Source organism: Giraffa tippelskirchi, chromosome 7, assembly GCF_054371585.1.
Source record: "Giraffa tippelskirchi isolate mGirTip1 chromosome 7, T2T-mGirTip1v1.2.pri, whole genome shotgun sequence".
Classification (NCBI taxonomy): Eukaryota; Metazoa; Chordata; class Mammalia; order Artiodactyla; family Giraffidae; genus Giraffa; species Giraffa tippelskirchi.
Genome location: NC_137281.1, coordinates 3,434,236 through 3,448,342, shown reverse-complemented (window position 1 = coordinate 3,448,342; position 14,107 = coordinate 3,434,236). Strand labels below are relative to the sequence as shown.

At 44.1% G+C, this 14,107-nt stretch overlaps 1 protein-coding gene across 2 annotated transcripts in view; it reads left to right on the top strand.

Moving 5' to 3' along the window:
• The window catches only part of NLRP9 (NLR family pyrin domain containing 9), a 31,663-nt gene extending 26,002 nt beyond the window's left edge, over positions 1 to 5,661 (top strand). For both annotated transcript variants that reach the window (XM_081505635.1, XM_081505633.1), the window contains exons 7-10: positions 525 to 695; positions 2,849 to 3,019; positions 3,793 to 3,963; positions 5,313 to 5,661. In XM_081505635.1, coding sequence (XP_081361761.1) covers positions 525 to 695; positions 2,849 to 3,019; positions 3,793 to 3,963; positions 5,313 to 5,445 — 646 coding nt within the window. In that variant the 3' untranslated portion in view covers positions 5,446 to 5,661. The remainder of the gene's footprint in view (positions 1 to 524; positions 696 to 2,848; positions 3,020 to 3,792; positions 3,964 to 5,312) is intronic.
• The last annotated feature ends 8,446 nt before the right edge of the window (positions 5,662 to 14,107 follow it).

Here is a 14,107-nt window from a genome sequence, read left to right as displayed (position 1 = left end):
TATGCTGAGCAGTGGCTTCTCTTGTTCTGAGAACAGGCTCAGCAGCTGTGGCTCACAGGCTTCATTGCCCCGAGGCACGTGGGATCTTTCCGGACCAGGGATCGAACCCACGTCCCCTGCATTGGCAGGTGGATTCCTATCCACTGTACCCTCAGGGAACTGAAAGTCACCCCTGCTACACGTTAATCCTCTTATTTTTCTAAGTGACCACAGAGTACAAGAAAGTTGTTACGTGTAGTTTCATGAAAAGATTGCCCTATCGAGCTTCTGTGGGCCTCCCAGGCGGTGCAGTGGTGAAGAATCCACCTGCCAATGCAGGAGACTCACTATCGACCCCTGGGTCAGGAAGACCCCCTGGAGGAGGAATGTCAACCCGCTCCAGTATTCTTGCCTGGGAAATCCCATGGACAGAGAAACCTGAAGGGCTACAGTCCATGGAGTTGCCAAGAGTAGGGCATGACTGAGCGATTGAATGAAAACATAGGACTTGCGTAGGTTGATGGATGATGTGTGTGCCTTTGCAGATTGTCGCACTGTTGCTTCACCTCTGCAGCCTGTGACGACCTCTCCCAAGTCCTGCTGTGCAACAGATCCCTGGTTTTTCTCGACCTGGGGTCAAACGTCCTGAAAGATGAGGGAGTGATGACTTTGTGTGAATCAGTGAAGCACCCCAGCTGCAACCTACAGGAGTTATGGTATGCCCGGCTGGGGTTTGTTTGAATGTCAGTGTTTGATTTTGATTTTTGGCTCTTGGCAGCCCAGGAAAGGAACAGGAAGAGAGGAAAAGCATGGAGTCTTCTGGAAAAATAAAAAAAAAAAAGCAAGGCTCAGTGGTTACCCCACCTTATACTTCTGGGGCTTCCTGGCTGACAGATGTGTGTCTATTTTTTTTTTTTTTACTCTACCTCTTCAAGTTTTTTTTTTTTTTTTATTGCAAGATAATTGCTTTATAGTAGTGTGGTGCTCTCTGCCGTGCATCAGTGTGAATCAGTCATATATATATAATATATACATAAAACCTCCTTGCTCTTTAGCCTCCTCCCCTCATCCCACCCCCTCGGTCACCACAGAGCACCAGACGGAGCTCCCTGTTCTATACAGCAGCTTCCCACTAGCTATCTGTTTTATATATGTTGTGCTTGCTTAGTTGCTCAGTCATATCCAACTCGTTACAACCCCGTGGACTGTAGCCTGCCAGGCTCCTCTGTCCATGGGGATTCTCCAGGCAAGGATACTGGAGCAGGTTGCCATGCTCGCCTCCAGGGGATCTTCCCAACCCAGTGATTGAACCCAGGTCTTCTGCATTGCAGGCAGATTCTTTCCCATCTGAGCCACCAGAAAAGCCATTTTATACGTGGTAGTGTATATATGCTAATGCTTCTCTGTCAATTTGTCCTACCGTCGTCTCCTTCCCCCACGGTCCACCAGGCCATTCTCTCCGTCTGCATCTCCATTTCTTCTCTGTAAATAGGCTCATCAGGACTATTTTTTCTAGATTCCAAAAATATGCGTATATTATTTGATCCTTGTTTTTCTCTGTCTGACTGACTTTACTCTGTGTATCAGGCTCTAGGTTCATCCACCTTGTTACAACTGACTCAAATTCGTTCCTTTTTATGGCTGAGTAATATTCCATTGAACTTCTTTATCCATTCATCTGTTTTTTTAAAAAAATTTTAGTATAGCATATTTGCTTAATGATGTTGCGTTAGTTCCTACTGTAAGTGAGGTGAGTCAGCTATGTGTGTACATATATCCCCCTTTTGGACTTCCCTCCTACTCAGGTCACCATAGAGCACTGAGTGGTTCCCTGTGCTGTAGAGTAGGTCTTTATTAGTTATCTGTTTTATATATAGTAGTGTGTGCACGTCAAGAATTTGAGCAAACTCTGGGAGATGGTGAAGGGCAGGGAAGCTGGTGGTGCTGCAGTCCAAGGGGACGCGAAGAATCAGACACAACTTAGCAACTGAACAACAGCAGCAGCAAGTCAACTGTTGACGTTTTGGCTGCGATTGTTTTTTCCTGTGGAGGGCGACTGTCCAATGCACTGTAGGATGGTGGCAGCACCCTGTCCCTGTGTGGCAAACCAAAAGATGTCTCCAGGCACTGCCCAGTGTCCCCTGGGAGCAGGAAGCAAAAATCATTCCTGCTTGAGAACATAGACACACTCTATACATATTCTGTAGAGGTACATAGCAGACATATATGTGTATATAAATGTGTCTATACATGTGTCCGCATGCTTGCATACACAAATACATGTTTATCAGATTTATACATATGTGTATGCACATTTGTATGCGTGTACGTTCTGTATACACACTTACATACTGTGTTAGTGGGGCATAATATTGTGAGGGGCCACGAGCTTGGAAACAGGAGATACACAGGAGATATCAAATTATGTGAAATATTCAGTGAAGTCCTTCTGAAAACATGCTGTGAATACAGAGACTTGAAGGAAGTAAGGGGATAACTCAGCAGATCCTTGAATAAAGAGCATTAGAACCAGCAAGAACAGAGGTTCCTGAGGGGAGAGACTGGGCAGGAAGGAGCATGCAGGAAGCCCAGGGCTGGGCAGAGGGCAGAGAGTGGAGGAACTGCTTTGTGTCATCTCTATCATTATCTCCATCATCTCCATCATTGTCTCCATCGTCTCTATCATCATCATCATCTCTATCATCTTCCTCGTTTGTCATCATCATCTTCTCTATCATCATCATCATCACCACCGTCATCATCTCAGCAACACTTGAGCATTTCTTCCTTTATAGGAATAAGTGAACGTAAGTGAAGCCATTACAGATTGGACTTCAGGATCAGATATATTTGTATTTTTTTTCTCCAGGTTGATGAATTGCTACTTCACTTCTGTTTGCTGTGTGGACATTGCTACTGTTCTTATCCACAGTGAAAAACTAAAAACCCTGAAACTAGGGAACAATAAGATATATGATGCTGGTGCCAAACAGTTATGTAAAGCTTTGAAGCATCCTAAGTGTAAATTAGAGAACCTTGGGTGAGTGTCCATGGATGGTGGGAAAGCTTACCTATTTCAAGAAGAAAAGCTGGAGAATGAAAGGGACGAATGGGATGCAAGTTTAAAAATGAGTGTTTCTGAAACAATCTGTTAAGGAAAATGCCAGCCATGAAACCAAGGTTTGCCCAGCTTGCCATGGGCTGACATGTGGGACTTGGTGGTTTCATTTTTTATATATAATTTTATTTGTTTATTTGCACTCTGGGTCTTCATTGCTGTGCATGGGCTTTCTCTGATTGCAGCCAGTGGTGGCAAGCAGGTCCCACTCTCTGTTTGCAGTGCACAGGCTTCTCATTGTTGTTGCGCACAGGCTCCAGGGCACACAGGCTTCAGTAGTTGCGGATTCCGGGCTTGATAGCACACACTCAGTAGTTGTGGCTCACAGACTTGGTTGCTCCGTGGCACGTGGGATCTTCCTGGACCAGGGATAGAACCCGTGTCTCCTGCATTGGCAGGCGTATTCTTCACCACTGATCTACCAGGGAAGCCCTGGGACTGGGTGGTTTCTTGCCGGGGTGGGGAAGTGAGCTGTCCTGTGCGTTGAGGGAGGTTTAGCAGTAACTTTGGCCTCCCTCCGCCCACGGGAGGCTAGCAGGCCTCCTCGTATGCATCAGATGTCTGCAGACATGCTGTGCGCCCCAGTTGAGACCCACTTGTCCAGACTGCAATGTCTCTTCTTAGAGGTGTGGCCTTGGCACCTCGAGGTGGTATGTATGCCAGCCCACCTTACGCCGGTGTGTCCCCCTGTGCAGACTGGAGGCCTGTGAGCTCAGCTCTGCCTCTTGTGAGGACCTGGCCTCAGCTCTCACCACCTGCAAATCGCTGACTTGCATGAACCTGGAATGGATCAACCTGGACTATGAAGGGGCGGCAGTGCTGTGTGAAGCCTTGGTCAGTCTGGAGAGCAGCTTGCAGGTGCTCGGGTGAGTCGCCCCCGAGGGAGGTGGGACCACTGTAGGTTTGTGCAATTTTGGCACCATTGACATTTGGGCTGGAGACTTCTTTGCTGGGGGTGGCTGTCCTGTGCATCACAGGAGGTTGCTCAAGCATCTCTGGTCTCGACCCACGCGTTCCGTTCCCTGGGGCACCTCCTTCGAGACAGGATGACCAGAAATACAAACTTTAGGCGCTTCCATGGTGGTCTGGTGATTAGGCTTCTGCACTTTCATTGCCGTGGCCTGGCTTCAATCCCTGGTCGGGGAACCGAGATCCTGCAAGCCGCATGCACCCCCACCACCAAGAAAAAAAAAAAAACCCTTCAAAATTGCTGAGACAAGACTTTAATTGTTCTCACCACCAAAAGAGAGAGATTGTGTGATCTGGCAGAGATGTTAGCTAATGCTCTGATGGTAATCACTTTGCAGTATATAAACATATCAAACCAATGTGTTGCAACCTTAACCTTACACAGTGTTGTATGTCAGGTATAGCTCAATAAAATTTTAATTAACTTTTAAAAAGAATACCCATCATATCTATCCCCTGAAATTTTTTTTAAAGGCTCCTGGTGTTGTCAAATGTCCCCTGACAAGCAGAATCACCCCCAGGCAAGAATGACTCCTTTCCTAAAAACACCATCTCCTACTTAATTTGCCCAAAAAAGTGCAACCACAGCTTGGGGCCAAGAGGGTTTCCATCAAGGACAGAGCAGCGTCGTGACACAGAAGTACATTTCTTGAAGAGCAGCAGTCAATATTGTTTGGAACATTATCTTTTTCTTTCTTTTTTTTCTTGTAGTTTGTATTGGGGTATAGCCGATTAACAAACATGATAGTTTCAGGTGAACAGCGAAGGGACTCAGCCCTACATATACACGTACCCACTTTCCCCCAAACCCCCTCCCATCCAGGCTGCCGCGTAACAGGGAGCAGGGTTCCCTGCGCTCTACAGAAAGTCCTTGTTGGTTCTTCATTTTAGATATAGCAGTGTGTATATATCCATCCCAAACTCCCAAACTATCCTTTCCCTCCATCCTTCCCCTCTGGCAACCAAAAGTTTGAGGAACATTGTGTTTGCATTTAGAGTGTGTGTAGCTGACTTCCATAGAATGAACATTTGAGTGCCTTCCGTGTACCAAGACCCTGATGACCTGCAGGGGAGGGACAAATGGTTCACACCCTTCTCTCTCACTTTCCTAGTCTCTAGGAAGGATTTTGTGCATCCTTTGCACAACTCTCCAAGGAAAGAGTGAAGGAGAACTAGCCATCGGGGTGTAGAGAGGGCACCAATCATGTATCGAGTCAACACAACTTCTCTTTTCGTATTTTCCCAGCCTGAACAAATCTTCATATGATGAGGAGATTAAGATGATGCTGACGCAGGTGGAAGAGATGAACCCCTACCTCATCATTTCGCAGCATCTCTGGACTGATGATGAGGGCAGACTCAGGGGTGTACTTGTCTGACAAGGGCACGTCCTGAAGTAATCTTCTCACAAAGGTGTCCCCCTTGGTCACCTTGGCATCGCCCCTCCTGACACACCCTGTCCTGTAAATGGTTCATCAGGGCCGGGGATGATTTTGGAGCTCTTCCTTCACAGTATTCTAGTGATACGATTGTGGGGGTGACTGTCTGCGCCTAAGTCCTCTACCTCCCATTAAAGTTTCTATCCTGCCTCGCAATGTGTAGAAGAAGGAAAAATACATTACATGGGTAAACACTTGGGAAAGCAGGACTTTATTTTCTTACCAGATTTCTCGGGATGTAGGAGCTTGGGGTTGAAGGAACCATGATCATCTGACGCTTCTGACATACAGCTGCTGCTAGGATGTGTCTCTAGATTTTAGAATTTATTCCCTACATCTAACATCCCACCCACACCTTTCACTTTGAGTTTGTCCAAATTTAGTGTTTTTGGTTTTGAATTTATTTATTTTAATTGGAGAGTAATTACTTTAGAGTATTGTGACGGTTTCCGCCGTACTCAGTATGAGTCGGCCACAGGTATACATGTGTCCCCCTCATCCTGGAACCCCTCCCACCTCCCTCCTCACCCCATCCCTCCAGGTTGTCCCACAGCACCGGCTTGGGTGTGCTGTGTCATACCTCACACTCCCGCTGGTTATTCTATTTTACGTATGGTAATGTTATGCTTCAATGCTGTTCTCTCAAATCATCCCACCCTCGCCTTCTCCCACTGAGTCCAGAAGTCTGTTCTTTATGTCTGTGTCTCCTTTGAGTTTTCTGGTTTAGTTTAAAAAAAAAATGTATTTCCATATCTCTACTTATCCATTAGTACATGTCACTCCATTTTTTTAATTCAATATTTTTCAAATGTATCTACACAGTTTAATTTAATATTTCCTTTTCAAATATACATCAATACCTCACTGACATCATTAAACATTGTATAGTTCTCTATTGCCAGGACCATAAATTATTAATGCCTTACTGGCCTATATAGAATTTTATTTTTGTTGAGTATAATACATTTTAAAAACTTCATTTACTGAAGTAGAGTTGATTTACAAAGCTGTTTTAATTTCTTCTGTACAGCCAAGTGACTCAGTTATACATATGTATATATTTTTCATAGTCCTTTCCATTAAGGTTTATCACAGGATATTGAATATAGTTCCCTGTGCTATATAATAGGACCTTGTTGTTTATACATCCTATATACACTAGTTTGCATCTTCTAATCCTAAACTCCCAATCCATCCCTCTTGCATTTTTAGTAAACTTTATTTTTAGAGAAGTTTCATATTCACAGCAAAACTGAAGGAAGGCACAGAGGTTTCCCATATGCCCTGAACCTATACACTCTCTTAGTTGATCTAAAGAGTTGATAGATCCCAAAGATAATCCAGTCCTGCTTGTGTTGTTTTTGTTTCGCTGCCATTGTTTGAATTGGCAAGCTTATTCTAAAGATATGAAAATGTAAAAAATATAGAATACCCAAAGCAATCTTGAAAAATAGAATGACTTGTTATAATTAACATATGATTCAGGGTCAGTCTTTTCATCTATCTTGTGAAGTTTCTCTCTTTTTTATTTTTTGCCCAATTTGCCATTGGTTTTTGGCCTTTTTCTCATTTTTAAAGAATTCTGATGCTATCCTTCAGTTGTTATTGTTCAGTCCCTAAGTCCTGTCTGACTCTTTGAGACCCCGTGGACTACAGCACACCAGGCTTCTCTGCCCATTATCTGCCAGAGTTTGCTCAAACTCATGTCTGTTGAGTCTATGATGCCATCCAACCATCTCATCCTCGGTTGCCTCCTCCTCTTTCTGCCTTCAATCTTTTCCAGCATCAGGGTCTTTTCCAATGAGTTGGCCCTTTGCATCTGTATCTGTATATTACTTTTTGCTGAATCCTATCTGTAGGTCCAGAAATATCACTTGTGGAGATAAGTCCTCAAAATAAAGAAGGAAAGTCTGGTTGTCCCACAGGAACAAAGGAGCAGTCTTTCCTCCACCAGGGATCCACATCGTCATACCCTGCAAGTCTGGTGTACATTCGGGATGCTCACAGATGCTGACGTGGGATGGACTAGCTTTAAATGGGATACCCTCCAGGTTTAAGAGAACTCGAGGCTGCATGAAGCAAGAACTGTGGTGCTTAAGGCCTTTTGACTAAGATCAAGTGGTGGGCTGCCGTCTATGGGGTCTCACAGAGTTGGACACGACTGAAGCAACTTAGCAGCAGCAGCAGCAGCAAGTGTAGTATGGGGGCTTCCCACATGGCACAGTGGTTAAGAATCCGCCTGCCAATGAAGGAGACGCAAGAGATGCAGGTTCAATCTCTGGGTCAGGAAGATCCCGTGGAGAAGGAAATGGCAACCCACTCCAGGGTTCTTGCCTGGGAAATCCCATGGACAGAGGAGCCTCGTGGGCTATAGTCCACGGGGTTGCAAGAGTCAGACGTGACTGAGCCCACCAACACAGGGCCAGATTCCAGGCCAGGTGGAAATGCTCAGGGTGAGCTGATCATAGGTGTCAGCTTGGCTCCAGAAGCGTTAGAGCGTTGACAGAAATGGCCAATGGGAGTTAGTCACATTATTCACAGAAGCCATGACACGGAGCAACCTACGCGTTGCACTGACAGTTGAATGGATAAAGAAGATATGGTGCACATATACATACAATACAGTGGAATACTACTCAGGCATAAAAAAGAATGAAATAATGTCATTTGCAGCAACATGGATGGACCTAGAGATTGTCATACTAAGCGAAGTAAGCCAAAGACAAATATCATGATAGTCAATCAAGTTCAAGAGGTGCAAAGAGTTCCATATACGATAAACTCAGGAGGAAACATGCAAAGACACATACTAATCAAACTAACAAAGATTAAACACAAGGAAAGAATATTAAAAGCAGCAAGGGAAAAGCAACAAGTAACATACAAGGGAGACCCCATACAGCTGATCTTTCAGCAGAAACTCTGCAGGCCAGAAGGGAATGGTAGGATATATTTAAAGTACTGAAAGGGAAAACCTACAGCCAAGATTACTGTACCCAGCAAGGATCTCATTTAAAATTGATGGAGAAATCAAAAGCTTTTCAGACAAGCAAGAGTTAAGAGAACTCAGTACCATCAAATAAGCTTTACAATAAATGTTAACGGGACTTATGTAGTCAAGAAATACAAGAGAAGAAAAAGATCTACAAAATCAAACCCCAAACAATTAAGAAAATGGCAATAGGAACACATATATCAATAATTACTTTAAACGTAAATGGATTAAATGCTCCAACCGAAAGGCACAGACTGGCTAAATGGATACAAAAACAAGACCCATATATATGCTGTCTACAAGAAACCCACTTCAGACCTAAAGACACATATAGACTGAAAGTGAGAGGATAGAAAAATATGTTCCATGCAAATGGGAAGCAAAAGAAAGCTGGAGTAGCAATCCTCATATCACAAAATAGACCTTAAAATAAAGAATATTACAAGAGATAAGGAAGGACACTACATAATGATCAAGGGATCAATCCAAGAGGAAGATATAACAATTATAAATATCTATGCACCCAACATAGGAGCACCTCAATACATAAGACAAACATTAACAGACATAAAAGGAGAAATTGACAGTAACACAATAATAGTAGGAGACTTTAACACACCACATACATGAATGGACAGATCATCAAAACAGAAAATTAATAAGGAAACACAAGTCTTAAATGATACATTAGATGAGATGGATCTCATTGATGTCTTCAGGACATTCCATCCAAATGCAGAAGAATACACCTTCTTCTCAAGTGCACATGGAACATTCTCCAGGATAGACCACATCTTGGGTCACAAGTCAAACCTCAGTAAATTTAAGAAAACTGAAATCATATCAAGCATTTTTTCCAACCACAATGCTATGAAACTAGATATCAATTACAAGAAAAAACAACTGTAAAAATCACAAACGTGGAGATTAAGCAATACGTTTCTAAATAACCAACAGGTTATTGAAGAAATCAAAAGGGAAATAAAAAAAATTTCTAGAAACAAATGACAGTGAAAACATGACAACTCAACGCCTATGGGGTGCAGCAAAAGCAGTTCTAGGAAGGAAGTTTATAGCAACACAATCCTACCTCAACAAACAAAAGAAAATCATCAAACAGACAACCTAACTTTACACCTAAAACAACTGGAAAAAGAAGAACAAAAAACCCTGAAAATTAGCAGAAGGAAAGAAATTACAAAGATCTGAGCAGAAATAAATGAAAAAGAAATGAAAGAAACAATGGTAACAATGAATCAAACGAAAAGATGGTGCTTTGAGAAAATAAACAAAATTGACAAGCCTTTAGCCAGACTCATCAAGAAAAAAAGAGAGAAGAATCAAATCAACAAAATCAGAAATGAAAAAGGAGAGGCTACAACAAACAATGCAGAAATACAAAGAATTATAAGAGACTATTATGAACAACTACATGGCAATGTGTGAACCATGAACTTCCAGATGTTCAAGCTGGTTTTAGAAAAGGCAGAGGAACCAGAGATCAAATTGCCAACATTCGCTGGATCATCGAAAAAGCAAGAAAGTTCCAGAAAAACATCTATTTCTGCTTTATTGACTATGCCAAAGCCTTTGACTGTGTGGATCACAATGAACTGTGGAAAATTCTGAAAGAGATGGGAATTACTTGACCTGCCTCTTGAGAAACCTGTATACAGGTCAGGAAGCAACAGTTAGAACTGGACATGGAACAACAGACTGGTTCCAAATAGGAAAAGGAGTACATCAAGGCTGTATATTGTCACCCTGCTTATTTAACTTATATGCAGAGTACGTCATGAGAAACGCTGGGCTGGAAGAAACACAAGCTGGAATCAAGATTGCCGGGAGAAATATCAATAACCTCAGATATGCAGATGATACCACCCTTATGGCAGAAAGCAAAGAAGAACTAAAAAGCCTTTTGATGAAAGTGAGAGAGGAGAGTGAAAAAGTTGGCTTAAAGCTCAACATTCAGAAAACTAAGATCATGGCATCCCATCCCATCACGTCATAGCAAATAGATGGGAAAACAGTGGAAACTGTGTCAGACTTTATTTTTGGGGGGCTCCAAAATCACTGCAGATGGTGATTGCAGCCATGAAATTAAAAGACACTTACTCCTTGGAAGGAAGGTTATGACCAAACTATATAGCATATTAAAAAGCAGAGACATTACTTTGTCAACAAAGGTCTGTCTAGTCAAGGCTATGGTTTTTCCAGTAGTCATATAGGGATGTGGGAGTTGGACTATAAAGAAAGCTGAGCGCAGAAGAATTGATGCTTTTGAACTGTGGTGTTGGAGAAGACTCCTGAGAGTCCCTTGGACTGCAAGGAGATCCAACCAGTCCATCCTAAAGGAGACCATTCCTGGGTGTTCATTGGAGAGACTGATGCTGAAGCTGAAACTCCAATACTTTGGCCACCTCATGCAAAGAGTCGACTCATTGAAAAAGACCCTGATTCTGGGAAGGATTGAGGGCAGGAGGAGAAGGGGACGACAGAGGATGAGATGGTTGGATGGCATCACCAACTCGATGGACATGAGTTTGGGTAGACTCTGGGAGTTGATGATGGACAGGGAGGCCTGGCGTGCTGCAATTCATGGGGTCGCAACAAGTCAGACACGACTGAGCGACTGAACTGAACTGAAGACACACACACACACACACACACACACACACACACACACACGGGGCTTCCCAGGTGGCACTAGTGGTAAAGAACTCACCTGCCAGTGCAGGAGACATAAGAGATGCCAGTTCAATCCCTAGGTTGGGAAGATCCCCTGGAGGAAGGCACAGCAACCCACTCCAGTAATATCTTGTAATAACCTATAAGGGAAAAGAATCCGGAAAAGAATATATATACATATATATATGTATATATATATATAGAGAGAGAGAGAGAGAGAGAAGAGCTGAGTCACTTTGCCACACATCAGAGAATGACAACCTCGTAAATCAACTATACTTCAATTAGAAAAAAAAAAGGAAAAACAATGCCCATTGGGAAATATCATACAATTGCATACAAGTGTAATAGGAACCCTAGACCCAATCTTGAGTTCCAACTTCACCACAGATGACAAGTCTGACTCTGAACTTCCACAGGGAACACAGAGCCCTCTCCGCGCCCTCTGCTCAGCTGCCCGTGTGGCCCTTCCCAATAATTGCCAGGAGCTGTCACTAGTCCCCAGGCGTGGGTGAGGGTGATGAGCACTGGGGGTAAGATCGCTCCTCACTGGAGACGCCCCAGACTCTCCGTGCAGACAGTGTCACCTCCGCTCCAGATGACGTGATAATGGCTCCTCTGTGGGGAGATCGGGCCCAGGGACCCTGTCCCTATAACTGGGGCGCATCCTGACTGACACTTCCCTGCACAGAGTGTGGAGGCAAGTGCAGGCAGGTGAGTGCTTCCTTGTGTCCATTCTCAGGGCAGGAATCAGGAGAGCAGGCTCTGCAGCAGGAGAGGAGCTCAGAGCAGTGTGGTCAGCACCTTGGGCAGGACAGGTGCTCCCCTGCCTTGTCCTGAGCTGCCCCATCCACGCCCTGGACGGCGGGTGGAAGGGGGAGTGTGCCGGGGTGTGTATCTGAGCGGGAGCAGAGCCGTGAGTTCACTGCAAATCTCCCTCTGAGATTACTTCCACCTCAGCATCCTCCGATTTACTAAGAAGCCCATCAAAGTCAGTCTTGAATTTCTGGGACAGTGTTTTGGTCTCTGGCATTTCTTCCTAGTTTTCCTTAGAATTCCCCTCTCCGGCCCTCGTTGCCCAGCTGTTCCCACACGTGTCTGCTTTATCCCTAGAGCCCTCAGCACAGTGATCATAGCTGCTTTAGGTTCCTGGCCTGACCATTCCAACTTTCCTGCCATGTCTGCATCTGATGCTCGCTCCGTGTCTTCAAACTGTTTGGCTTTGGGGGTCTTTTGTTTGTTTTTGCCTTTCAGTGCACCTAGGAGTGTTTTCTTGTTATCTGGACGCAGTGTAGTGGGTAAAAAGAGCACCTGTTAATAAACCTTTAGTGATGTGGTGGTGAGCTATGGGGATGACCTCGGAGAGACGGCAGTGAGGGGCTCTGGAAAGAGATCTTCATTCTCTGCCCAGGAATTGAACCTGGGGAGCCTGAATGAAAACCAGGAGTCCTACCTCCAGAACACCAGGGGCCTGAGGCTAGAAGCAAAGTGACCCTGGTTCTTTCCCCCATTAGAAAGCAGGAATGTCTCAAGAAGGCAAAAACTGTTTAAAAAGAGAAAACAGGTATAAAGTTCATTGTTAGAGACACAGCAAAGCATGTGGGTGAGCACATGGAGAAGAATTTGTTTAAGACAGAAGTGGGGCAGAGATACACCCAGAGAGAAAGGGTGTGGGCATCCTGAATGAGGAGCGCAGGAAGAGGTGACGGAAATCCCTCTTGTAGGACCATCCTTCCAGGTCTTTGTTTGAGCTTTAGCTTTAGTCCATCAGTCACGTCCAACCCTTTGTGACCCCACGGACTGCAGCCCGCCAGGCTCCTCGGTCCATGCAATTCTCCAGGCAAGAATGCAATGGAGTGGTTGCCATTTCCTTCTGCAAGGGATCTTCCCAACCCAGGGATCGAAACCAGGTCTCCTGCATTACAGGCAGACCCTTTATCATCTGAGCCACCAGGAAGCCCGTGTATAACTATTACCACCATCTATTCCCAAAACTTCATCATCCCAACAGACACTTACTATTCATTAAACAACTGAGGGGTTCTACTTTCTGGTTCAATGAATTTGCCTACTCCAAGTAACTTTTAAAAGTGGAATCATGTACTATTTTTCCACCTGTGCCTGACTTGCTTCATTAAGCATGTTTTCAAGGTCCATTTGTGTTGTAGCATACATCAAAACTTTCATCCCTTTTCACAGCTGAATAATATTCCTATCCAATATAGGATGATATTTTGCCTATCCACTCATCTACTGATGGACCCTTGGGCTGTTTCCACTTGCTGGTTACTGTGAACAATGCTGCTGTGAATGATGGTGTGCACACACGCCGTCTACTTTTAGAAATACAGTTTTATTGTGAACACAGCTATGCTCACTTGTTAACATATTGTCCATGGCTGCCTTCCCAGCTACATCAACACATGGAGTTGCTCAGTTGCATCTGGACCTACAAAACCTAAAATACCACTATCTATCCCTTTACAGAAAAAGTTTGCTGATCTGTGGTCTATATGATGGGATTTCACTCAGAGAAAATGGGATTAAACTATAGTGGAATTTTTCTCTTTGAAACAAGGAATGATTTCTGAGATTACCAAATGATGAGATTTACTAGCAAAAAGGACATTTGTCAGTAGGTCTTTAAAAACTCCACAAAAACAAACAAACCAAACTTCTGTTGGTCTCAATTCGAAATAATTGCTGTGGTTACTGTACGATTTCATAATATATACTTAAAATATTGTCTTTGTTTACCTTTGGCCAATTACCTTGTCTCTTTCTTGACACTGACTGATCCCTGAACCCTCCCCAACACGCATGGGCAATGTTTTGCTAAGATGGATCCCACCGCAGAGGCCAGTGGGTGCACGTCCACCCTTATTATGGGGTGGGGCCCCCCTCCCTTTTTGGCCC